At 40.8% G+C, this 27825-nt stretch overlaps 1 protein-coding gene across 1 annotated transcript; it reads right to left on the bottom strand.

The window, feature by feature from the left end:
- Positions 1-622: 622 nt before the first annotated feature.
- On the bottom strand, positions 623-17184 carry LOC120951679 (uncharacterized). Its single transcript, XM_040370506.2, has 6 exons — positions 16132-17184; positions 4064-4714; positions 3785-3898; positions 3576-3707; positions 1860-2256; positions 623-1789 (listed from the first exon to the last, which is right to left on the bottom strand). The coding sequence occupies exons 2-6, from the start codon at positions 4440-4442 to the stop codon at positions 1582-1584; spliced, it is 1230 nt and encodes a 409-aa protein (XP_040226440.2). The 5' UTR covers positions 4443-4714; positions 16132-17184; the 3' UTR covers positions 623-1581.
- Between the last annotated feature and the right edge of the window lie 10641 nt (positions 17185-27825).

Here is a 27825-nt window from a genome sequence, read left to right as displayed (position 1 = left end):
TGAGATAGTGCTTAAACAATCTTAACAATCTTTAACAGCTATAAAATACAACAATACAAACATTTTAAATAGGATCGCTGCAATTCAATTCCAAGCTATTACTGCTGAATCCCATATCTACGGGCTCCAGTTACATTATTCCTCATCCACATTCGAATGAAAGTAATTAAACGTGTTCGTGCGAAATTGTTGGAAAATCACACCATTCTTCAATTTAATTAAATTTGTTAAAGCAACTTCCTCATTATTTTAAGCAGGGGCAAGCTAGCTAGAAAACTCCAGTACACTGCAAACATACAATTTACACTATGGTTTTGTGGTACACCGATAAAAATAATCATTCATACTCTCGCACTAACAGTACAGACATATAGTGCTGGTGATTCGTTAGCACTCATTGTTTTTTATTTTATTTACAGAGGAAGAATAGCAGAAGCACGAAGGAATCGTTAATAAAAGTACACATCATTATTGTCCGGAAGCTGATGACAGCAGGATGAAAACGCACACAACGTGGCACACAATGTCCCAGTCGGTTTCATCGTCCCAACACCAGAGTCACCTTGCCTCATGACGTTGCCTAGGAAATGAATGTAATCGAAGCGAAATGAAAAACGGAAGCTTCTTCTCATACGAGTCACTTTATTGTTCTCGGCTGCTTGGCGGTCTGACACCGCACCATATTTGCAGCTTACTCCCTTATTCTACATTGTAACCACACCCAAACCCAAATGTTGAGTGCTTTTGCTTGCACGGGCCTAGCTTCTACCATACGTTTTGTCTCTGTCACTTTGTTTGGACGACTATATTTTACATTTCTTCCCACGTCAGGCATCAGGCTTGAAGCGTTCCATAGGACAGTTCACTGACGTCCGGGCTTATGTTATTTTACTTTGATTTCCCTTTCTGCAGCCGGTGGATCCACATCGTTTGGTGACATTTTCGTCACAGTAAGACAAGAAGGGCATCCTGGAGTTTACTTTCACTCGTTTACGAATGTTTTATCTATTGTGCTTTTAATTATAATGCCGTGATTCGCATTTATCTTGTCGTATCTTCTTTCTCACTTCTGTCTCCTGTCTGGTGGCTTTAAGTCTACTGAATGTACACCAACACATATACCGTGTGCATTGCATTATAGTTTTCTACGTGGACAGCAAATTTCAAAGACTCCTCAAGAGCGGTAAATAAATAAATAAATCAATAAATAAATAAATAAATAAATAAATAAATAAATAAGTCAATAATTAAAGATATCTATAAAAAATAAATAAATAGAAAAGATTTCCAAATAGACAAGAAGTAAGTGAAGTGGAGTATCGTTCGTACCGATCACCAACCGGGGAACGGTGAAACAAACTAGGAATCAAGAGGTCACAATAATCCTACATCATCTGCATCTGGGTACACTTGCAACAGCTGCAATGATGCAACAACGCGTTTGTGTAGCTACTTTACCACACTAACTGCGTTTAAATCAAATCAAGAGCTCAATACGGTTTCTTCATAGCTGGCTCGCAGTTTGGATGGCGCACGTGGGTTGAAATCTTTCCATCGCTCTCAATTGGACCATCTCGCATCTCACAGTTTGCGGGCGTGCACGAGTTTATTGATGTCGTTAAACGTGGTAACCATGGCTGGATTCGATAGGTCCTTGTAGCCGGTACAGTCCTTGTAGTGTGCATCACAATCCACCCCATCCTGGCCGTCCTTGGCCGCTCGCATATACTTGAAGAACCGCAGTATGTCTGGATTATCGTTGGTAGGCTTTCGAAGCTCATCCAGCTCCCTAACAAGACAAGATTATTTGGTTTAGTATTAGTCGAAGAAGAGATAAATTTCCATCAGCAGCTTCATACCTGCTCAGCTGGGCCGAGATGAGATTGCTGTACGGTGCATATTTGGCCGGATTAGCGTACATTAAGCAGACGAGCCGCTGCCGGCACTGTTCCTCCTTGTTTGACAAACCCATCTGGGCAAAGATGGCGTCCAGCCGCGACAATAGCGGACTGTAGAACGGATCGTAGTTCGTGAGCAGCAAACTACTGCTTGGAATGTCGTGGAATATTTTGAAGTCGTTTTTGGCCGACTGCTGCTTCCGCCGGTTCGCCGCCTGGATCATAGATGGGCCAACGTACGTCACTCGTCCACCACCATATCCCAGCCGGGACAGAGCGTTCGCTGCGTTGGTGTGCGCACCCATCGACGCAGGATCGTACACGTATGAGTTGTAGCTGGTCCCGGATGCGTGAGTGTCTAGTATTAGAGAAAGAGCGTGTTAATATCCGTTGTAAGAATCTTTACATGAACATTTTGTTGAGTTGATTGAAAACCATCTAGGATGTATATGCAAAATGATGAGAAATGATGCTGAGAAATTAGCTTTGAAAAAGTCTGTAAAAAACCGTGTATAGGTGATTTGACGATACTAGATCAGGTTATTTCATGGAGTTTGACAGTTGGCAGCAGAAATGATGCCAAATCCCCATACAAAACCACACGGCAAACTAGCCAGAGATTTTCAGCCTACATCATTTTAGCCTGAAAAATATGTAAACATACGCCAATTGTCGGCAAGCTCGATCAGGTTAAGAAGGATTGATTTTTTAGCTGAAACATAAATATTGTATCAAGAAAGGTTCAGAATTGTTTACATCAAAATTTTAAAGTACTAAAGCCCATTTCAAACTGAAAAATTAATAAACGGGTTTAAAATACATCGTCGTGTGTACACAAATAGTAAAATCGAATACGGGGGAACGTAATTGTCAAATGAAAGCAAACCGAATGATGAATATTGTTCTAGAGACAGGAAAATGTTTCAGCTTGTTGGTTAGATATAGCAAACGGGTGTATGGTGGTAAATATCGTGGAAAACATGGATTTCGTTGCTGGATCATAAGTCGTATCAAAATAAACATAACGAGGCTAGAAATCCGTAGCGCCCAGTAGGATGCTGACACTTTTTACTAAATCCATAATTTTTCAACCACGACGTATCGAAATGGCACCTTTTCTGTTATAAACACTTTGACAAAAGGTAATTACAATTTCATAAAAGAAAAATTGACTTGTTTCATTTAATTTTTCTTTAAGAATTGGTAGTAAAATTGTTTTTGTTTAATTATATAAAACAATAATTGCCGGTCTTGTGATACAGCCGTCAAGTCGTACGACTTAACAACATTCCCACTCGTTATCAAATTACTTCCATGTACCATTTACCCCAACACCAAAAGGATTACTCGGAATAGTATTTTTATTGTTATTTCCATTTTAATTTCATTAGTTCTATCAGTGCTTTATCAGTGCTGCTTATTAAAGATTTTCTATCGCATCCACATTTAATTGAGTAATTGAGGAAAACTACATTAAATGTTACGCTATCAAAAAAAGTTATACTAATCAACGGGAAACCATTGTAATCAGAAAAAGTGATTCAGATTGTTGAATCGTTTGGAACACGAATAAGAAAAATAAAGCTAAATCATGTTCACTAGGACAGTTAAATCAACGGTTGCCCATGTACAACAATCTTTGTTAATTAAAACAATGGGATACGCAATCTAACTTACCGTCCGGAGGCAGATAGTTGTTGCCATCGTTCATTCCAAAGTCGTGATCCGCATTGTAAGAGGTAGTGTCCTTGAAGTCCAAGTCGTCCACCGTCTGTACCGGATGGGACAATCCAGACACTGATGAGAGACCTGCAATGCAATTACGAGATGCAATCAAAATGATACAGCTGACTATGGCATCCCCCCAACGTCACATGCATTCTTACCTTTGCCCACGATCTTGCCGAGCGAACCGATGATGCTCGGGAGAAACATCATGATCAGTACGGTTTTTACTACTTGAAGTCCAATCATGACAGGCCAAAGTAATTTCTTCATTCCTGTAATGTATCGAGAGTTGTTGCACATGAAATCTGCTTAGTACTGTTTAGAAATAATCTCATGGAATAAAGTCAGCAAGCATTCACGTTCTGCCACACCAAACATCAAATGTCATAGAACGATAAAGCATGTTGATGTTGTTCCTTGGAATGTGGTCTACTTACCTTTGAAGAAGAACAATCGTCCAGTCTCATTGGTCTTTGTTGACTCCCGGCTTTGTACGGCATCTGCAGCCGTACCGAGCAGCCGAGCAACACCCTTAATGATAGTTCGATCAAAGTTGCTGAGCGTCGCGGAGGCATTGCTCGGTCCGGATGCAGGTTGCCAATCAAGCAGCGTAGTTTCAAGTAGATTCCTCGAATTTCGGCTGAACCAGTCGCCAACGTAGTCTGTAAGGGCGTCCTCAAACTGTACTAGCTCGTTGGGCTGTGAGCTGGTAGTTTGATTTTCACTAGTAGTCGCCCGGGTTTGATTAATACCGACCATTAGCAGCAGTATTCCACTGAGCGCCATCGGGCGGGACAGTTGCCTAACGGTTACCATTATCAAAGGCGCAAACTTGTTGCTTTATGTTATATATTACTTTAAAAATACGTGTAACTATTTGCTCTGTCTGGCTTTGTGTTTCATATGCCGTAAACGAATCCTTGAAAGCACGAACGATATTTTATAGATTCTTCTTTTAAGTTTTGTTTTCGTTCAGTTTTATCAGCCCTTTCTGTTGCACGCACCATCGGCAACGGATTGAATAACCCAAACAATTTGTTAGTCAAACTTTTCTCGACCTTCAGTCACTGGACTGATGTGAGCAGATTCTGTTGAAATGAAAATTAAAAACAAAACGGTATACCATTAGTATCTGTTATCAACACACAACCATGGTTGCTGAAACAGGTGAATAATTTACGAGCAGGCTCACGGAAATAAGACGAACAAGGGAATAGTCGCGATGACCAATAGAACAACTATACGAGTGAACTTTTGTTGTTGCTAAACACGAATGAAAAAACAAGTCTGGTCGCATTGCAGAAGTTTGTGTTTAACAAAATGAAAGCAAATTTTAACGAAAAGCAATCTATTATTGAAATTAAAGTATAACAACAAAAAACAAATGAGAATTGACTTTTCTGGAACGATGTTTTTATGTTTTCAATTATTTTCAGATAAAAAATAGTCAGTAATAAGGCTATTGACCGATGTAATGAAACCTTTCAAAATGTATGAAACAAAAGAATTATAGCAAAAAGACAGCAAGTGCGCTTATTTTTCTCCTGGATTGTACTGGATTGCAAAACAAATGATTACAGGTATTGATGTTTTTCAAGAACAATATAAACTTGTAAAATTACTTGATTTGCTATTTCGATCATGCAGCTAGATCGGCTGTGAAACACAAGCTGGTGAGTATTTTGCTCTTCAGCTTGATGGTTATTCAAAGCACCTTACCATTAATTAGGCACTTGTGAATGCTGCGAACTGGATGGCAAAATATTTGTTTGGTGTAGAGCTGCATAAATCAACACTTAATACACATAAACAAATAAGTAAATGATTCAAATGCAGCAAATGTGGAGAAAGTTGTGCGTGAACCGCAAAACGAAAGTCCCCAAATATTGGTTATTCTCCAACAATACTAAGCGTGGGATTTTGTTTGTTTGTTTGTTTTCAAATGCTTCAAAGAATGAAATTTTGTGATTATTAAGATTATTGCTGGACAATTTTAAGTGATTTGTTATTCGAACTTAATCAAGAAGACACTGGAAACACCGTTTTTAGATCAAGATACATGGATCATTGTGTTATAAAATATTGATGTTTTCAAATCGATCAATACACAAGAAACAGGTAAAAATTTCTGATGTTACAAACAAAGGTTTTCTTTATGGAATCATCTCTGTTGCTATTACCAGACGAATGCTCTTCTTTTGATTATAATCGCATAGTAAAGGAAAGTTAGACAGCTAATGAAAAAAGTCAGATGTATAAAATTAGAGCCAATGAAGGAAAACTTAGTAAAAAGAACAATTCATGAAAACTGCAACAGATATTAATTTAATAGAATAACCAAACACATGCGTACAAGATGTGTGGTAATAAATAATGGGGCAAAATATTACACCTCATTTTAAATGTAGGATAAATCTATTCATAAATGAGAACAGCAAGAAAGAATGAAATAAGGTGAAATTACGGTGGGATTAAAGGAATAGAGAGAAAAGCTTTAGAATGCATTATTTTAGGTTAGTATCATGTATTACATATTTGCTATAACTAGTTTAATCAGTAACAATAAACGACAGTCGAGATAAATGCATTAAAGCGCTTAGCTGTATTCGAAGAATCGTTATATATTTAATATGTTTGAGCAATACGGCAAAGCTGCCCCTCCTGAAAACAGACGAATATGGTTATGTTTCATATATTTGTTGATCTTGTATAATACAGGACACGATGCATAATTACAAATGAAATGAACATTGTAAATATAATCTAAACCATGTCCCTGTAGAAATGCAAATATACAGTTCTTTACACTATACAAACTATTTCTTCTTCTTTTATTTGGCGTAACGTCCTACGCGGACATGCCAGCCTATGTAGGCTTTCGAGACTTAATTCATTACCACGCAGCCGGATAGTCAATCCTTGCTACGGGCACGGTCCATTCTAGGCTAGAACCCATGACGGGCATGTTATTGAGTCTTTCGAGTTGACGACTGTACCACGGGACCACTTCCTACAAATTATTTAGAGTGTGCATAATGGGGTTGACATGATACAACTTTATTTCTTGAATGTAATACAATATACAAGTGAATCACACCATCTATAGCTCATCCAATTGATACTTCAATTGATCCAATTGAATTGATACAATTGATATACTTAATAACTGTGAAAGCAAAATAAAGTTTTATTATTACAAGTGATAGTACGAGTACTATCGGATTATTTACCTTTCTGAGAATGTTTATCCATTTCTCTGTACAAACAACATTGTCGATGCATTTTTCATTGAAAACTATTAAATGTGCTTATGTTTTTGTTGTATTGTTCGATTGGGCAATGCACTCTTCATTTTGTGTATTTTAAGAAACGAATGAAACTCATAGTCCCTAATAAAAAACGTGCATCATCATAATGACATTCGAGCACTTTATACATACACTTTAATCAATTAAAGTTACTTGGTAGCAACGATAAAACACATAGTTAGTGCATTTGAAAATCATAAAAGTATAGATTTAAAGTGTTTCATTCTATTATATAAACCTTACCATCTAGTATGATGTACTTATAATATGTGGATAAAACAGCATCAATACGGTCTGCCCGGATGTACTCAATAATGAGTGTGCAAAAAAGAAGGCATGTTTTACTGCAGTAAATTAAAGTGCGTTCATACTGGAGTGTGACTAAAGTGTAATGTGTAGGTGCATTAATTTCCCTTTCATACATACAAGCTGCTAGACAACATGGGCCCATAGTGCACCTGCGTTGCATTTTTTTTACATTCCTGTCGACTACATCGACTTGTGTAAAAGAATGCACCATCCGCGCCGAAGAGTGCATTAACACCTCCAAGAAATGAATAAAAATAAGTAACAAATGCTAAACATACTAAAACCCTGCACACCCATACCCACACACACACATACGCAAACACAATGCGATGATTACGAATTGCGTCGAAATGGAAATCAGTCACCATTGCACACACGCAAGGAATGCATTTCACCCACGAAGAAGTGCAGCATTGTAATGGCTTTCATATCCAATGCTCCGGCGGCTAACGGTAGGAGACGGTTCCCTACCGTACGAGGTTGAGAAGCTCGTGAGTGTGTTTCAATGACTCGACTCGGTGAATCTCTGCATAAGAATGTGCAATTTTTGTTTTTCTCTTTGGCTTTTCTTTCATTCTTTGATACATTTCATCTACGATCACAACCAAAAGTCATACGCCAATTAATTTAAGCTTGGGCGCTTTCTGTCAAGGACAACGGTTCTTTCACGAAAATAACAAAAAAAAACTATGCAACCATCCCCGGAAAAAGACCCCTTAATTTGGAAGACACAAATCATCAGTTCAACCACCGGTTAGGCAGTCCGTTGCAGAACCGTTGGCCTCTCAAAAGGGGATGAATGGTATGATTTGCCGCTTCTTCGCAGCGGGCTCCCGCATGATTATCAGAGCGGAAATCTTCACCCCGATCGTACGTACTGGGACGCAACCGGACGGGGCAAGAACTGGGCGATACGATTGATGACCCGCGCTACACTTCGATGGCACAATTTCCCTCTTGGTACGACGATCCAGCAGTGCCAGTCCAGATTCGAATCGCCTTCAAATAGGTCGTGGTTGCTCCCAATTTTCTGATCGCATGCGATCATTCATTGCCAAAAATTGAACGCTAAACGGGCGAGCATTAATGCTCATTTGCTCCCCAATTAGCCCGGTTTGATAAAATCATTCTCCCTACATCTCTGGCTGTTCGTGTTTTCCTTTTTTGTTTTGCTCAAAATGATCCAGTTGACCGACGGTTATGCGTGCTGGTGGATGGTGTGTATTTGCTGCTTAGTTTTGTGTTTGTTGTTTTTTTCTATTTTTTATTGTGGAACATGCTACCTCGTTTCATGCTCCAACGGATAGCTGTGGCTTATCATGTTAAAAGACACACGTTACCATATGAAAAATAAAGTTAAGATGCTTTTTAAATATTATGTTCAATTCACCAGCAAAGCAAAATATTGCATATAGTTGTATGAGATTTAATAAAATTGAAAAATTACTATTGCATAAAATTATGCTACTTATCGTAACTCCAACACAAGTATCATAAAATTAACATTCGAAAATAGCTGTTTTTAGTGTTCTTTTAATTGCAATAAGTAATAAAAAAACTTATAACGTATGTGCAACACGGTGGCATTTGGCAACACGGTGGCATAAATAATCAATTTTACAGCATTCCTCGAAAGCTCTTTTGTAGGGTTTATCTTTTTAACCTTAGGTCGTATAATGCTGTCGTTTTTAAATCATATATTAGCAATAAAATATTCATCACATTTGGAAGTAGCAAAAGACAATACAAAATTATAAAATTTGTGAAAATGTGTTGTACATACTCGTTTGCAAAGAAAAAGCATTGCTATGGGCAGGAAATATCTACAGAGGATATTGTGTCAACACAAGAGCGCTTTTTCCAGTAAAATGAAACCTTAAGCCATTGAAAAAAAGAAGAAGAACGTCCGGAAGTAATATGTCCTACGATGCACCAACGGCCAAGCCAGTTTTGCATCTCGGCCACACCTTGCCCTGCGGTATCGTGTATCATTTGCGACTCATTTTTCCCGGCACTTTCTAAAACACAACCTCGTAGGGACTGCATCTCACGGCTTGTCATGAAGAGCCACACATGTAATTTCAGGCTCGCGATCCGATCGAGAAGCTTTTACACGCTGTCGACATCACCACTTCCACATTGGACTGCAAAACAGCACCAACAAACAAGCAAGTGGTTCGATTCGATCCGGCCCAATCACGCACAGCACAAAGTGGCTGCTGAGGGGCTCTATTCGGAGAGTTTCCTTTTTCACCGGATTTGTTTTGGTTGCTCTCCACCAACGCACCAACGCATCGTGCGCTGCCTTTTGTACGGCTACACATTTTCCTTCCTTGGTGGTGTATGGTAATTTGCACACGTCTACCTTTTTTCGTGTCGAATCAATCGAACCATCGAATGTTTTCGACAGTGGAAGCGCAACCGAAAGGAACCGAACTAAGCTAATGGAAGCTTCGCTGAAACATCCATCCTCCCGCAGTTGGGAAAGTTACCATCAATGGTACATAGTGGCTTGCTGGTGAACGAGCTTGCAGCCAAGTGCCGGCAAAAGTGGGTGAAAAAAGCCGGTGAAACTGTTACGCTACTCAGCGTCCACGCCATCACGCTCGGCGGCCTTTACTAGGCCATCTCGATTAGGCCGGGCGACCGGGCTGGCAAATGGTCGCTGTGCATGCCGCGCCGGGGTATGGCGCATTTTCCCTCGTCATTGTCAGTTTTCCCTTGCGTCATGGCACCGAAGTGTGTGACGAGATGGGTGCCGTGCATCGACGCATCATGCTCATCACCGGCAGACAGCAGGCGCCTTGATGTTGCTGCAGCGAGATGCCTCGCCTAATGTCGCCTAACCGGCAGGGCGGTTGCCGAGAAATCGAAAGGTGGCTTCAATTAAACACGGCACAACTAAGGTTAATTGAGCTAATAGAAAGCGAAACACGACAGGCAAGCAACGGTTCGGGGACGAAAGGTGATTGGGAGAAGAAATGAGTGAATACTAGATGGGTAAGAAAACCACACTCACACATAAGTACTTGAAGCAGGACAAGCTGGCAGGTTGACGCAGACGAGAGGATGGGATGCAAATTAGCTTCATCCGCTCTTCCGCCTTTTGATGGGATTGGTTGAAGCATACACACCGTTGACCGAATTTCAATCGACAGTGAAAACAAGGGTGTTTGCTGGCAGTTTTGTTTTCAATATTAATGTGAAAAGGGAAACTTTTGCAATCAATAAAACGCTAGATAATGAAGAAAATGACATCATTACTAAAATTACTAAAACCATGCACACGCACGCAAAAGAGTGGCTGCTACGTGTTTATATTTCAAATATGAATTTCGTGATTCGCTCCGTACCAAACATCGGCTGAACTATTGGCAATTATTTAACTAATCAAACAAACAAATAACTCACTTCCCATGCACTTGATGTTCAAATTATTATTAACTTAAATCCCATTCGTTCCAATAAAAGGGTAGTAATGATAATAAAGAAAATGTTATCTTTTCTTTTTCGTTATCGTCGCCGAAATAATCTCTAACATTTCATGAAATGTACCAGTTTGTCCTAAGTTTTTTTTTAATGTATTGTAGTGCAAACTGGTACGATGAACAAATATTTATATTTTTGTTCACTTTCTCCATCATATCCCTATTTTCAGACTGTTTGTCACAGGCAGTTTTTGTTGCAAAGCGGTGAAATTGAATCATCTAGCGAACGGTTACTCTCGATAAAGCAATATTAGGGCATGGAGGCAGAGCACGCTAAAAAATGTCGCATTCTGCCAATCTTTTCTATTCTCTGTTGCAGATTTCGTTCAAAGTCACACAATGCACCGGTGCGACATTGAAATGCAATTCGAGTCGCTATTCTTTGCAAAACGAGCGTATTTTTGAACGGAATCATTCGAAGCGTGCTACGTCAAAGATAAATCAATTCCGCATATAACGATTCAGCATATTTTCAGGAAGTAAAACCCAAAGCTTCCCCAGATATCCTGTGACACAGAAATCATACCGGTAATTCATAATGCAAAATGATGGCCGTGATTCAGGACGCAGCCCGGCGACCAGGATGTTGACTGGGTTGCGTGGCCTGATAAAAGGGGGCCTTACAGAACGGTTTGCAATCGGCATCGCACTATTCGGGTGCGGAAATTCAATTAGTCTGACTGTTGCAACTCTACATCAACGTTTGTTGAGGGTGTTCATGAGTCACACCGTTCCGCACAATCCGACTACTGAAGCAGGATGTTCATCGTGGGCGAAACTAAAAGCGCGGGTAAAAATAAGAAGTAAAAGTGAAAGCCTCCAGCACTGGCGCGACAGTCAACACGCCATGCCATCTTTGCCAAACGCCCGGTGGGGAGCGAACCAGCGGAAGCTACGTCCCACGAAGGAGGGAAGGTATTTGTGACATTCAGAAACCGGTTTTCCGGTTTGTGGACCAGTTGTGCATGTTGCCAAGGGATGGCCGTGGCGTCAGTTTTCGGGACGTAATCTTGGTACTGGGAGAAATTTGTTTGCTCAAACAAAAGTTGCACGGAATGGTATTCACTTTCGAATAAGCGAAGTCAGCATCCCACCATTCCGCCCTGTCCCTGTTTCTCACCGCCATACACACACACACATACAAACGCGTGAGCAGTTCAGATGGAAAGTGACTCTCCTGACCTTCCATCGAACTGCCGTTTCCGTCATGTTTCATCGAGGGCGCCCTGCAACATTGGGGCGGAAGTATGGAAATGGTATGGTAAGGTTCACGTTTTTCCTTTTCCGTCCACTCCGGCGCGGGGCCGTTTTTGCATGCACGGGTCGGCATATTTTATTTCATTTTTAAGTCAAACTTCTTCTGCAGACAGGCTTCATTACGTGACTAGAAACTGTAACTACCAGTGCTTCATCTTTGGTCGCCCTTTTTACCTAGGATGGCCACACATCGCTAACTATGAAAGCCGAAACCAGTCAAAGGGGCTTTTGGGGCAAATGTTTGCTTGGCTTTTTTCTCTCTTTAGTGCATCATACTCTGGGAAGATTGAAGTGAGTGAAAAACTCAATTTGTAAAGTATGCTGACAGCGATGATACGGAATGGTGGTTCAATGTTTGTGTTATCAGCCAACGCTTTGTTACAACCGTTCCCTGTGGAAGCAGCTTTTAAGTAGTTGCCCGTGGACAACTTAACTATCAAAGTGTATCTGTGCGCGTTGTGTTAAAGAGTAAAGTTGTAAATGACGACTTTAAAGTTAATTGTTCATCTTGTCATCATTTCAAAACATTACATTCAAACATTACGCAAGCGGTTTAGGATAGGACGAGCTATGGATACAATATAAGCCTTACACAATGTATAATCCTATTGGAACATTATCCCTGAAACTAATAGAGCTTAAATACAGGGCTCAAACGCCAAGCAAATGGGTTTAACCGGCCTTTGGCCAGTCGTTTGGATTGTAGAGCACGTTATCGTGAAGTTAATGCTAACGCTTGATAAATATACAAACACATGCAGGCATTATCACACATTCTAATGAGCATCCTTCGAAGCCTTCCGTTTTACGGCCACTCCATAGCACGAGAAAAACAAAGATAGTAAAAGTTTAATTACTCTCATGCCGTCGTAAAATGCGCTACAGTTATTCGCCAAGTAGAACCTAAACGGGCTGTGGCTACGACTATTTAACTTTATTTGACCCGAGCATGTGGTCCCCAGTAAGACCGAGGTTACCCAGACCTCAAGCCCGGAAATTGATGGTTTATTGACATCTGTATTTCAAACATGGATTCCTCCCCCCGGGCAGGGTGCAAACTAATTGTCGATCGGGTGGAACGTTTAGTAACGCGGGGGGTCAAAAGAGATGACCGATAGCTTCGGATTTGATATGGCTGAGCGTTGAGTCGGCATCAGAGCTACTCAACCTTACAACGCAGTCCAGCACCCTGAACTGCGTACGAACTTTTCGCCCATTTTGCACGTCCTAGTCTGCTGTTTGCACGGTTGTCTCCTTTACGGGCAATGTCATTGTGTCACCGTGTACCATCGACAGCTAGAGCTGACCCGAGCAAATGGCCTAAACTCGCTCGCACTTGTGAAAATTTGTGATTATCGGCCACGGGAGACAAGCGCCGTACGCCGAAACGCACCCCGAATGTTTATGTACCGCAAACAAACGCACGCTCGCGACGGTCCGGTCGCTTTCTGCTGGGCGGTCAGGCTGTTTCCCATAAAATCCCATCGCACCGGCAGAAGTGGCGAATTATTATTCGCCTGGTCAGGCGATATCGTAAATTAGATTTTTACCTCTCCCCGGTACCCAGATCGCCGGACCTTTTGGGGGCTGATTTTTATTTGGCTCCTTTCGCTAGCCAATTCCGTCAGTTGTGTATTTTTCCCTTCCCTTGGTTTTGGTCACGATCCGAACGAGGAGGAAAGGTGAGCCGCTCTACTGCTTCGCTACTACTTATCAGCGCTTAATGCTTCGCTGACTCCTACCCTGCTTCTGTTCGCCCCATTCTTCTCTCCGGCCATTCACCGACCGACCGACCGACCGGCACATAGCGGGTCACTCTGACTTTGGTTACCCGGTTTTTCTTCCTCTTCTCACTCGTTTTCATGGCTCCCCGCAGGGGATGCGTGTAATATTTTGGAAGATTTTATGAGGTCGGAGCGGTTTTTGGTGCCACGCGTTTTTCTTCCCTGACGTCCCTAGTTATCGATCTGTGCCAACACCGCACACTGAACCCGAGGGGCGCTGTTTGGGAGCATGTGCGATCGCGCTACTGAAACTGTTTCTCGCTCCGCATATCTCAATGTGCCACTCGGCCTCAAAACCTCACCAAAAAAATGAACCCACCGAACGAATGCAAAGTATCCCGCATGCAACGGCCCAGATGCCAACGGCGCTAAATCACGCTGACACATATTTCGGGTCCGTTTGGTGCGATTCGCGTAACTCGAAATTCCCAGCCCTCAACCCATAGAAAGACCTGTTGGACACCCGGATGCTCGTTCCAGGAAAATGTCTAGCTTTGGGGTAGGGTTGACTGCTACATCCGGCGTAGCGAGTTTGGGAGAAATTCGAGCAACTTCAAAGCTTCAATGCTGACCTGGATGGTCCCGAAGAGACCGGTCCACAAACCCCAAACCCCAACTCCTACATCCGGAATGAATTTCATCGATTCTAGCATCTTCGGCACATCAAAGTCGTGCTTAAAGGAACAATTCAAAACAACATCAGGCGAGGCCAGCGAACGGGACGGATAAATTGTTTCCAAATGTATGGCAAGGATGGAATGTAATGAACGGTACGGTATTGATAATTTCTCTTTGCCACGTGACACATTCTTTTAAAAAATAAATGTAGAAAAATGAGCATAAAGCGGTTCTGATTCTGCCCCTGAGCCTGAGACTTTGCAGATCCTATAAAGCAACAAACTGGCTTGGCAGCTGTGATTTTGTCGATAATCTAAGACCTTAACCAAGTACATAAAGCTCTCATTTATTCACAAAAACTTTATCTTCTATAGCGTTAGCATCGTTAATCCAGTATCAAAGACATGCTTTTGTGAAGTTATTTACCTTCAAAGATCCAAACCCCCTTTCAAATACGCAATCGGACGACGACTCAGTAATTTGGTATGTGAAGATGGCAGCGCGAAAAAGTAATGGTTGGTAGCGTAAATCGATTACCCTACAAATGAATGCTATTTTCGTCTGCAGCCACAAAGGAAGCATCCAATCCCTACTGACTCCTCCTTGCAAATGTGTAAAGGAAGCATCTTCCCACGCCATCATGAAACATTAAAGAAACTCGCATTCGTTCTCAACCAACTCTGGTTTCAGTCAGCGCATAGACAAGAATGTGTGCCACTTTCGATCAGGACATTTGCTGACGCTACGCACGCAGTTCACGGATTTGCCGTACGCACGGGGAAGGCCTAACGCGTCAATCGAAAAGGAAAGCCATAGTAGTGGGGAAAAAGAAATTCCGATAAAGGCTACCACCAGCAGCAACACTGCTAGGACGGTGTATTCTCCAACAAACCCCCTGTATTGGCTTTCTTCTACAAACAGGTTTTTTTCTGCAACTCCAATTGCTCATCTTCATCGTTGCTGGTGAGACTTGACCGTCCAGGATGAAGTTGAGATGGAGTTAATGGAACCAACGATGACTGTGGCTGCAGGTCAATAGCGTCTTCGGTATTCCATACATGTTACTGTTACGGTTTGTACAATTATTTGTGTGAGTGTTTCCCCCTTTCCACCTCACCTCATTGATTGAAATATATTCAATTACATCGAGTTATGTGCGGTATAGAACAAACTCCTGGTCATTCGTTACGATAAAGGTTCTTGCGAGGACTGGAAATGTGTATCATCGGAACGTTATCATAGTGTAGGCAGCGGTGGGCATGCTGATAAGTAGTTCACACAAAGACATACCTTCCAGCAAGCATTAAATAAGCTTATTTTATGTCTTCTTTACATAAAATTTATGATTTACTGTGTGATTTACTTCACATTGTATTTTAGTTGAGCATTGCAAACCACTGACTTAAGATATTGACAAACCATCAATAGGCTATCAATGTCAGGAATGAGTTTTATTCGAACAATGCAACATGACAAATCAAATCCGCAATGAGCCACTGTTGAGAACATTACGTGCGTGCCGGAGAATATATTGCTATATTACTGCAGCGCTGTTTGTTAGCAGAAATTCAAAGGAACTCGTTCGTTGTGTACTATGTGTCATTTTTCCTCAAACAGAAAACATCCAACCCGCATGCTTTATAGCTAGGTCGTCTTGCATAGCTAGACAGGTGGGTCGCGATACAACTGCAAAGTAGGAACGGGGTTGAATAGGGGCAGAAGAGTGAAATAATAAATATACCCGTATCGACAGCAGCGGCAAACAGTGACAGCTGCAGGTTGCGTTGACGTCGATAACGTATTCTTTCTTTTTTTCTCTCTTCAACTGATGTCACTTTGAACCAATGCTCTTTGCGCTCCAGGAAGCTTTCGGTTCAATTCTCAGTCCTCGCTTGGTTTCGGAGTTGCAGAATGGGATCCTGACAATCACTATTGCCAAAATCGACTGTCACTTGGCAGTGGTGGTCACCATCACTTTGGTGATCGAACTACGCTAGGGTATCGACTTTCGATATCCCAATTCGATTGCAACTTCATTTACCGCTTGAATGCACTTTCACACACTACACAGCCGTGCACTTTCTCGATTGAGCTTTTTCTGATCCTTTTCTCTCGTTTCGTTCTCTCTTTTTTTCGCTCTCACATCCGCTATCTCTTTTCTTTGTACGTACTGAGATACTTTTTTGCTAACTTTTTTTACAGGAGTCGATGATAACCACCTCAATTCACACACAATCACACAGTCGTGTTGCGCAGATCAAACACTTGCAAACATTAATTTCTTTGTGACACACGCGCGCGAGTTCACCGACACTAGCACGCACCACGCACAATTTGCACCTTTCACTTCCGTTTCAATCCGGTTTGAAATATGCACGAAAAAATCACCACCCCCTTAAGGTGTTGGGGTTTCCTCCCGTCTCTCGAAAGCGTTGCACGATAGAATACTGCTAGCAGCTGCAGATAACAAGCGAGAGATAGACAGAGAGAGAGAGAGAGAGAGAGAGAGAGAGAGAGAGCGCGCACGACAGAGGGGAAACCAAAAACAACAAAAGCACCGTTTAGTGAAGTCACGCACGTGATCGCTCACTCTACCACTGACTGCTACGGTGCCACGGATTTGCTGGGTTTGCGAGTGTAGGTCGCACGTACGTATATGCAGCGTAGACGTCTTACTTCGACCGATTTCTCCAGCCAAATAAATCCGGTCGCACCGTTGGGACGATCGCGAGCTCCGAACCGATCAGTCGCTCGCACACCCGTTTCTCGAGAGCGCTTGGTACGATCGCGGTGCACCGTTGGCGTCGGCTAGAGTGTGCTGCGAGCGATCACACGGTGCTTCGCTGCAGAGGAGAGAAAGCAGCCTCTCAACCAAAACAAGATAACGAAAGGTGGCCAAACACTGCAGTGGGCTAGGGGCCGCTTGAATGCGTGTCGTCATCGTTGTGAGAGCAGCGTGGTTCGCTCCACGATCGCACGCTCGTCTGTTTGCTGTCTCAGAGGCACCAGAAGAGACGCTTCTCAGAACTGCACCCGTGAGGGGGTGAGTTTTCCGGTTTACCGGACACCAGATGTTTACAGTCACGCTGACGTCAACGACACACATGGGAAAGAAAATGAACTCCGAGAATCCGACCCCACCAAACTCAGAAGCTGCGAGGAATGTTAATCTCATCTTCCAAAAACCGACGGCACTAATGAGCAGATGCAGGGGAAGTGGAAAGTGGCGGCTACCTCAACGCGTTGTGTTTGCTTTCTGACCAATCCAGGGGGGGGGGGAGGGTATGTGCTATTCGGTAATGCATTAGCCGCATCATCATAATAAGCGGCGAAGCATTTGAAAGTAAAAAGAAAAATCCGCACCAGTCGCTAGAAAGAGGTGAAAAAAGCCATCTTCATACGATACAAAAACGGTGGTAATAGCTTACACAAACGAAGCAACGAGTAGCATAAGATAGGCGGGAGTGAAAAAAATGAAACACTCCCGCAAAGCTTTCACATCATCCCGGATCATCAGCGTGTGTCGTCGGCAACGGGTAGGACCTCACGGTCAGCTGACACGGGCGATAAACATTACATTGGATGTTAGAAAGACATCACTGGTAGCGAACGTGCCGAATAAAGCAGATACACGGTGAATCCCTCCCTCCATCACCTCCCTAAAACATCGGTTGATCAGGTTTATGGGATTATTTTTATGGCTCGGTTGTTAATTCTACCAAATTGGATGACCTGCACCGCGAAGCGTATACGCGGCTGGAATTTACATGTGGATTTACATTCTCTACCCACCATTGCCAACTGCAGCAAGAACATCATTCAGCCCAGTCTGCTACTCTGGGGGTTCTGTTAGAATGGGAGTGAAAGTTAGAGTTCTGTTATAATTGCTGCCAGATACTGAAACGTTCGGAAAGTTTCTCCTTCATTATTCGGTTGCAATAAAACCCGGTTGAATGAGACCAGTGGATGGCAACCCGTGATGAAGATATGGAAGCAGCTGTACGAATGTTAAGTAAAGGATTTTAATACAATTATCGTTAGTTTTGGTAACCATATTTAATAAGTTGTGAAATCATGTACCACGTCAAAATCGTTACTGATTCCATGAGCAGAAACATAACGTCGACAGAAACACATTATTTAAGTAAATATTTATTCAATGGATAAGTGACGTGTGTTGCGACATTAAAATTGCAATCGAAAAAGACACAGGGGATTTTAAACTTTACTTAAACATTTATTAACGTATGCAATTCAAACAAATATGTACTATTTTTTTGTTGAATGCGATAAGCAGTAGTTAAAACATGAGTAATCGAGAAGAATGGCATGAACCGACTATAACAAGGCAAATATCACTACAGAGTGTAGAGTTGAAAAACAATTTGTAAATTTGTATTACTAATACGGCTAAAAATATTACAAAGAATTGTAATACTTAAAATTATTCTTTTTTAAGTACAGTTGTTTGTGTTGCCAAGTTGATTGTAAACCTGGTTATTTGTTCAAACATCCCATATTAAGCCCTTAGTGGAAAGTATAGTACAATATAAAACATTGAGAATCAAATAACTAAAGAAAAATAGATCTACACTGAAATCAAAATCTATTCCAAAACCAGGCTGACAAAAGTTGATGTGGGAAAAGCATGGTAGCTATGTGACTTTATTTACCAAAGTTATGTGGCGAAACTCACTGGACTGAATTGAGCATTTAGATATCCATATGAAACATTAAAATAGAACTTATGTATCTGGTGATATAGCAAATAGTAACATCAAAAATGCATTTCTAGCTCAACCCTTCTGTTATTTTGTATTTGTTGTATTTTTTGTGCTAACAAAACAATATAAGCGATGTTTGAACTTAAATGTGAAAGAGGACTTAAGTTTCCGTAGCATTTGAGATCAGCGTAATATTACTAACGTCGTACATGCTAAACAATTTCTCTATTCGAAACCACTGTGAATTAAACCCTCTCTACCCAACATCAATTACCCATCACCTTGTCGAACCGCAAACAGGATTGTTCTGATTATGCCGTAAAAGTGCGCTTGACAGAAAGAAAAGCGTAACAACAATGTAAATCCCACTGACAGATACAGATCGGACAGGTCTAAGGGATGAAACATTGCGCTCTCACTGAGCAGCTTTTACTATACGGCTGTTGTTGCTGTACGAGATTCGAACGTAAGTGGGGAATGCGATGTCTGCGACCGTCCGCAACAACAAACGAGCGTCGATGTACCCTACCCCAGCATTGAAATCTTTTGATCGCTTCAAAACGATCCTCAAACCGCTTATCATGTGTACGTGATCACTCAAAGGGAAATCCTTACCTTTGTTACATTTCCTTACCAGTCTTCTCGTCTCAATAGTATCGGTATGTTTCGTTTTTTTTCGACTGGTGCACGAGACGCCCAAAAAGAAAGATAATTTGAGTCACTTTCTCATTGTGCCCGGCTAAGTATGGGCCAGACGAGTTATTTTTTTCGGGGAAGCTTTTTGTCGTAATCACACTTAATAAGACTACGCTGTACTTTTCCTTCCCGAACACAAGTGCTGCTCGTTTATGACGACACGCTCTTCCCAGTTACCTCGGTGTATAGTTTATACTGCTGTCATTCGATCAGCGTGTGGCCACTTCCACTTCCAACAGACGCAGCCTTGAAATCAACCTTCGAGAGCACACTTTCTTTCGATTCTATTCATTCATGTTGCGTACCCGATCCATTTCCCGCTACCGGCTCCTGTGGGGATGATCATCAACATCTTCATTATCGTCACCGTTTGAGTGGACCGAAGCAAGGTGTAAGTTTTTGGGACCAATTGCTTTTGTTGCCGCGCACTGACACTGGCTTTCTATTTCACTACTCCTATCCCTCGGTAAACCCACCCCGAAGGCCACCAAACCTTCTTGCACCAATCCAATAAAAACCACACAATTGGAAACACAATTGCCAAGACTTTTGCCGCGGCTTGTGAGTGGTGTGCTTTTTTTTTCTTTCGTGTTTTTGCTTAGTTTATGTTTGCATTTAGCACCCTCTCCTCTTTCCCTAACAGCATTACCCCTGCCACTACTGATGCTCTGACGTTCCCAGGTTCTACCAAAAACCGGGCACCTTCACTCTTACCGAGTCGCACGAGTACAGCGGTCAAGATTTCCCTCTCACCGCACGAAAGCGAAATTAACATTCACACTCGGTGTGCCATTTGCCTCAAATTTGCGTCTCCCCCGGGAGAGTGTTGGCCGGGCCGATTGGTGTAGCCGGTTTCGTTGTCGCACCCACCTCAAAACAACAATTGCCCGCGCTTGCCCCGCTAACGTTGGCCATTGTCGCTGGCCAGAGAAAGCACTTGCAAGACCGCGCCCGTCCGGACGTTTCGTGGACACTTTCTGGCTCACAGCCCGGTGACTGTGGGCACCATCTGGGGGGCAGGAACCGGAAAGCGTGGGGCCGACACGACCGATGGAACTGGAACTCGCTGATCCGAAACTTCATCATCCGTTCGTTGTTTGTGGGGGAAAACATACACCCTTCTCCGTCCCTCCTCGAACCCGGTCAAACCCGGTATGCTGCGTTTTTTTAGGAAGTAGGTTTTTTTCTGACTGTTATTGCCGTCGTTGTTTATTGTTCTTTCTGGGTCACCAAATTGATTCGAAACACTTGCGTACACTCACTGTTTGCTTACTTTCTCACTAATTAACGTTCGCTCTCGAGTACATTTTGGGGGAGATCCAGGACTACGGGCCGCGCGTGTTCAGCCATTGAAATGGATGGCCAAATTGCCCACGTGAGTAAAGTGTATAGTGCGTGTGGTTGTGTATTAATATCTGTGTCGGACCACTAATGGAAGTAAATGAACAATTCCGATCCGGAGGGGCGCATTTAATAATGTTATGCCGTCATCCAGTGGGTGGCGAAAACCACAAATGAATGAGTGGGCACATACACACGTGCACAGACGGAGCGGGAAATTAACTCAGAATATATACACGGTTCACAATGTACTCAGTGGCACGGTGGGTAAAGTAGGCTCAGTCCGTTATCGCAAATAAATTTGAGCTTGACCTATAAATTCACTTGGGAGAAGAAGTTTGTAATCTACAACATTCGTCCCGACCAGCGATATTACGAAAATTTTGATTTTGGGAAAAAAAACTATCTTGGAAAACAGTTGGTATAATTGTTGTTTCCCATCAATTTATTCTTTTACGTTCATTATGGTCTAATATTTAGGAAAGGATCATCTCGTTTAGAGTCGATCCAGCGCAAATTCACGCGGTTCGCTTTGCGCTCCTGGAGTGTCCAACTGGACTATAAAGGTCGCTATGCGTTGCTTAGCATCAATACATTGAAGCAACGGTCAGAGGCTATTTATTGTGGGACTTTTTCATAATCGGATCGACTCGCCCGCGCTTCTTCCGAGGCTCAACATGTATGTCCCGCCGGGATCGCTCCGATCGCTCTGATCAGTTTATCCGTATGTGCCGTGAGTTTTTATGTCATTTGTGATCATCATCAACCTGACATGTCGCGCGCCGCATTTTTAAATAGTCTTCGGGCAGTGCAACCTTTCCCGTGTTAACTATTGTAACTTAAGACTAAACGTGACAAAACGTTGACTAAAACATGACAGTAGTGTATTGCATGTAAGGGAATTCGCTTCAAGAGGGCCACTTACGGTTCGTTGAATTTTAATGAATAAATAACAAATAAATTATGTACTTCACTAGAAATTGAACTTTAACTGGGTAATATTTGTTTTACTACATAATACTTTCAAGTTCATTCTATTTTTAAACATTGACTTATACAACCCGAAATGTGCTTGGATTCCCATCACTTGAGGATGTCATTAAAGAATATAAGTAGTAAACCAAAAGTTAAAATCTGGTATAAAGTGACGACCCCCTGAAACCAGACACCTTATCTCTGAGAAAACATTATTCACAGGTCTTTGAGGACTCTCTACAGCTAAGCTCATGCTAAATATTAGGGTGACATCTTAAAAAAACTAAAATAACATGCATAATACGACCACGTAGTTTGCCGGTAATGGGTAATATAGTTATAACATCATCTAATATCAGTTATAAGAAGTTCATCGACTAGTTTGGATGGTCATCTGCGTATTGCACAACCTAGGCCAAGCGGTTCACGGTACGAATCAGCCAAACACCATTGGTTCAAGGTTCCAACAGAAGTAATATAGTAATTTTGAAGAGGGCGTTACTGATATTCTTAACAACATGCAAATTGTAAATCCGCATCAATGCACATCATCAATTTTAATTTCTTCAACATGATTTTTGTTCAGATTCATGTGGATTAACATCTTGCACGCGGCTGTAGCATATCTGCTATACAGAACTTTTTATAATACTTACTATCAGCTATAGACACATGTGTTTCAATGTCACACCTTTGTAACGCATTCATTATAACACATTCAGTAAATCAGATCATTCCATAACAACACACCCGGAAGACTTCAGACCACTCCATTCATATAAATAACAGTTGTGACACACTTATCAAAAACAACCTAAACGAACAACATAAGCAGGAACAGTATATGCATAATCATCATTCTTGTCAACAAAAGACCAACGTAACTAACTTAGTGAAAACAATACCTTTTTAACGTACAACCCGAAACCAAAGGTGTGAAACTCTTAACCTCTTTTGAGCATAAATAAAACCAACTCCGATCATGGTCGAGCCGATTGGTTCGTACTGTCAGGATAGGGCTATACTCATCCAACATCTATCGACTTCTCATTTAAAGAGTTTAGTTTTGTCCTCCTATCCGAGGTAAGGACTATAAATTCAAACGTTTCCAGTAAAAAAAAACCTCCTAAAGGTTTCTATGATCGCCTGGACGATCAAGTATCGAAAGTCCGCTTCGAAACAGTATCCAATTCAGTTCTGCCTATTTTAGCAAACGATGACCTCCCTTCTTTTAGCAAACCTACCCTGGCCAAAGCCAGTTCAAATTTACTACATGGCGACCGCTCAAAAACCATACTACACATACTACATGGTGAATAACAACGTTTATCGTTCGAAATTGACTTGGAAACCCCTGTAATGTTGTGTTACTACCAGTCACATAAATGATGTTATTTAAGAACTTCTCCACATTATTATACCGGAATATTTCGTGATCATTAATTTATTTCCGGCCTTTTTCTGGCATTGATTATGAAATAATGTATAAAAACCGAAAAAAAATTCACCATTCATTATTCCTGATACTTCTTAAAAAATTAATAAATGTCAAAAACGTGATGGATTTTATTAGATAAACGCTTTATTATTGTGGCAAAGACTAAACAATTAGTCCGCTTGTAGCGATTTACGTTTTCAACTAAAAAACCCAAGGGTAGGCGAATCCTGCCCTTTTATCTCCTAACTTATCGTTTTCCCCGTTACATTCCTCTCGCTCGTTTATCTTCGCTCTTTCTCTATTGTTATCTCTCTCTCTTCTCTTGCGTTGTGACCTGGTAGATTGTTGGGCACTCACGAGTTTCCAACAATAACTTTAAAGTAATGAATAACAACAATTCTTTTCTTCCAATCTGGACATTATTTTTTAAGATATCGCCCTATTGCCAAAGTATACCCTCAAAGACGTGTGAATAAAGTGGACAAATGAACTGTCCAGGAAACCTCAAATTCAAAAGATATTCCAAAAGTTTGTGACGCAAGTAAGAAGAAGACGATATATTTCGGTCATAGATGGACATCAACTAAACGTCTCACCAATTGGACTATCAATTGAGCTAGAATCATAAAACCTGACCTGATTACTAGATTTAAAATTAGATAAAAAACGTATGTGACACATAAATCGGTCATTGGTGCATAAATCGGGGTATGATCAAGTACCGGTAACTTTGAATGGGCCTTATTCAATTGAAAGCTACTTGGAAGAATAGTCAGATGGCCAAAACTCAGGATGCGCTGGCCAGCGGGCTATTTATGTTAGATTGATTCTCATTCGGAACATCACCCAGTAGCAAGGACTGACTGTCCAGTTGTGTTATACTAATAAGTATAGAAAGCCTGTATTATAAGAAGAACAAGAAGAATTAGGAGTGTTAACATGGCCGGAAAGGTATCTTCACAGTGATGAAAAAACAACAGGTTTAAATTAAATTCTGAAGAACTTTTTATTTACACTCCTGACATTGCGTACGTCCCCGAAGATCTGTTCTATAGCCCTGTAACCGGGCCAATATAACAAGTACAACTATAAAAAAAGCAATGAACATTCCATATATTGTAGCGCAATATTCGCGAACACTATTTCACATGACTTTACCGTTTCTGTTTGATACATGTTATGCTAACGATTCTGTTAAAGCAAAATCAAAATGTAATCCAGTTAAAACGAAGGGCTCCAGTTTTTCTCTGTCATAAACAAAATAAGTACATCCGTGTAAAAATCGCATAAAACATATAACCAGGAATCAACCCAACGGTACATCGCTGTTCCTGGCACTAATTTATAGTTGACAATGATCGGAGTATCCTGTTTTTCTATGCTGAATGAAAGGCATACCTGTGCTAATTTGATACATCGTTATTTACCTACAGTGCAGAACGATAAACAATACAGCAGCTTCAATATCACGTTTCTGCGTATTTAGAATGCGTATTTGTAAAAACAAAACAAATCTACATGGCAGCATGCTCAAAACGATTCATTTATTGGTGTTGTCTTATTTCATCCTTCAAAATCTCATCTATGACTGCTAAATAAATATCTACATGCAATCAGTTAACCGTGTATTACTTAGGTCTGCTGGCTTGGAGTAGCATAGGTACAATTATTTCGATTAATATGTTTTATGTTTGTGCAAATACAGATCAAAATTTAGTTTCAACTTCATCTCAATCACTGTTAAAAGAACTTATGTATGTAAAACACAAAAGAACTCCAAAAATAAAATCATAATTTCATAATTTCATCAGCTAATTCAAAATTTAAAAAAACCTAATTCTTTTTAATAGTGGTTTTCAGTTTCAAAGTCCATTAAAATCATCATATTAGCTGAAAATGAATGAAAGCTCGAGACGGGCCGTTCCGTGGTACAATCGTCCAATCGTACGACTTAACAACATGCCCATCATGGGCTCAAGACCTGAATGGACCGTGCTCCAATGCACAAGACTGGTTATTAGTCTATCGATTAGTCACTGAAAGTCAAACATATCAGTGGTACATGCGGTACATGGCAGGCCTTGACTGATAACGGTTGTTGTGCTAAAAATAAGAGGAATAAGAAGCTCAGAATAATGGTGTATATCAGTCTCCTATCGCGAAATACAATATTCTACACTACACAACTGTATTTGATTCAATATATTTGCTGCAGAACATGTTTACGATGTCAATACGCTAACATGGACTTAATTTCCACCAATCCATTTCGATTGTACTTTTCCCGACATTGATCCAATCGAATGGATCATATAAAATTACATACATTTTGCAATGGTAGTTCCGTTTTCCATGTTTCCTAACATTAATCCGTCCTACGAACCCACGAGCAATTGTATCATAAAGGTTTATCCTGACGTTGAGGGTCAACTCAGTGTACTGAAAATTCAATTCCCTTTTGCGTAAACATCGCACATCCCTCTAAGTTCAAATCAAGTACTTTTACAAATGAAAAAAATACTAGCAAACGGTGGTGACACTGTACATAAAAACAAATATCGACGATTGAGCGAATCAAAACACTCACCAATACACAGCAATGCAATCGAAAATGGTTTCGAACGTTTCATTTTCTTACCCCAGTTTCCATGGATGGCGGATCCTTTGGTTTACCAAAAGCTCGTTTTGCCGCCAGCTTTATTTCATGTCCACTGTTGGCGTTCAAAACAACGCTCGGTGTGTTCACGTTCACGCAATGAAGCCGCCCAAAGAGTCGTAAAATAAATTGCCCTACCATAAACGAACCACCATTTTCAGGGTGTTTGTTTGTTCTGTTCACAAGGTGCGGAGAAAAAAATGTTGACAACCCGATGGTTTCGATAAAATCAATTAACTGTTCCAGTGTTGGTATGTGCCAACCATTTGCAAACACCAGTAAATGCAGGGTACGCTAAAAAATACTCATCCCTACGTCGAAGGACGAGAGTAAAGTCTAGTTATTATTTTTTGACAACCTGTCAAACGATGTCAACAACAAGTATTCGACCGTCTGAAGCGAGGCATTTTTTCATGAATCCGGCAAATCAATTTCTAGTTTATTACACCATGCACTCATTTATCGATCAGTCTGTCCGTAATCCACCACTGCTTATGCTGCCATATGATGTTTGCATACAAAGCTGGGTGGCCTCAATGAATGTAGGCTTGGATGTGATATGATAAAGCAATTTGTTTGCATTAAACGACAGGTACAGTACACCGTAATGCCGTAACGGAACGGTAATGCAATGCAGTAACTTGGAAATTCGGGTGAATTCTAGATTTTCCTACTGTTGAGTTTTTTTCCATCCACAGCAGCAAAACTAAGCTGCTGATCATATAATCACGAAATCAAATAAACAGCTGCACGTGCAAGTAAAGCTTGTGAATCATGGCCATATTGTGAATCTTCAGCAACGAAAGCATATTATTAGTTGGATGTATTTCGCAAGATAGGGTAATTAGAATAAATTTAAGAGTACATTAATTTTGCAATACATTCTAGTTTTTATGATCATGTGCATTGTATATATTAATATCGTAAGGAATTCTACGGAAAAAAATTCCAATCTTTGCCGATTCCAGAAAAATATAATGAAAACTTAATAAATTAATTGAATAAATTATTTTTAATTTAATTTCCTGAAAGCAATCACCAAATATACTAGAATGAAGAATTCAAAATTATCTTTCCAAATGCTACTCAAATTCTATCAATCTGCAAGAAGGTGAAAATAAAATAATATATAGAATATTTGCTTTTCGAGATATTTTTTTATATCAAGATTATTGGAACATTATTCCTGATGTAAGTGTAAAGCTTATCTATAGTTTTACACACGTGAAAGGCAGGATTTTCATTAATTGTTCTATAAGATTTTAAATTTTATAATTTGCAGTATCGTTAGAATTTCTTACAAAAATGGTATCTCTCATGTGAAATCTTAATAATTTGTAAAATTTGAAAGATTTTTGGTCTATTGATTTTTAGTAGTAACAGATCAATTAAGGGCATTATATTAGTTCTTGCATAATAAAGGGTTTGGGAGATTAGTTTGTTTGTTTCGAACACCACTGAGCTAAGTAATATGTTTTAATTGTGTTGCTTAGTCATACAAGCAACGCAATTAAAACATACTATAATATATGTATATTATAATGTTTTATGTTCTATCATCTCCAACACACAATACGCTAAAGTAATTGTTTCTAAACAGCTTTA

The sequence above is a fragment of the Anopheles coluzzii genome, chromosome 2, assembly GCF_943734685.1.
Source record: "Anopheles coluzzii chromosome 2, AcolN3, whole genome shotgun sequence".
Lineage (NCBI taxonomy): Eukaryota > Metazoa > Arthropoda > Insecta > Diptera > Culicidae > Anopheles > Anopheles coluzzii.
The sequence above is the reverse complement of the archived record's forward strand: the minus strand, read 5'-3'. Positions and strand labels throughout refer to the sequence as shown.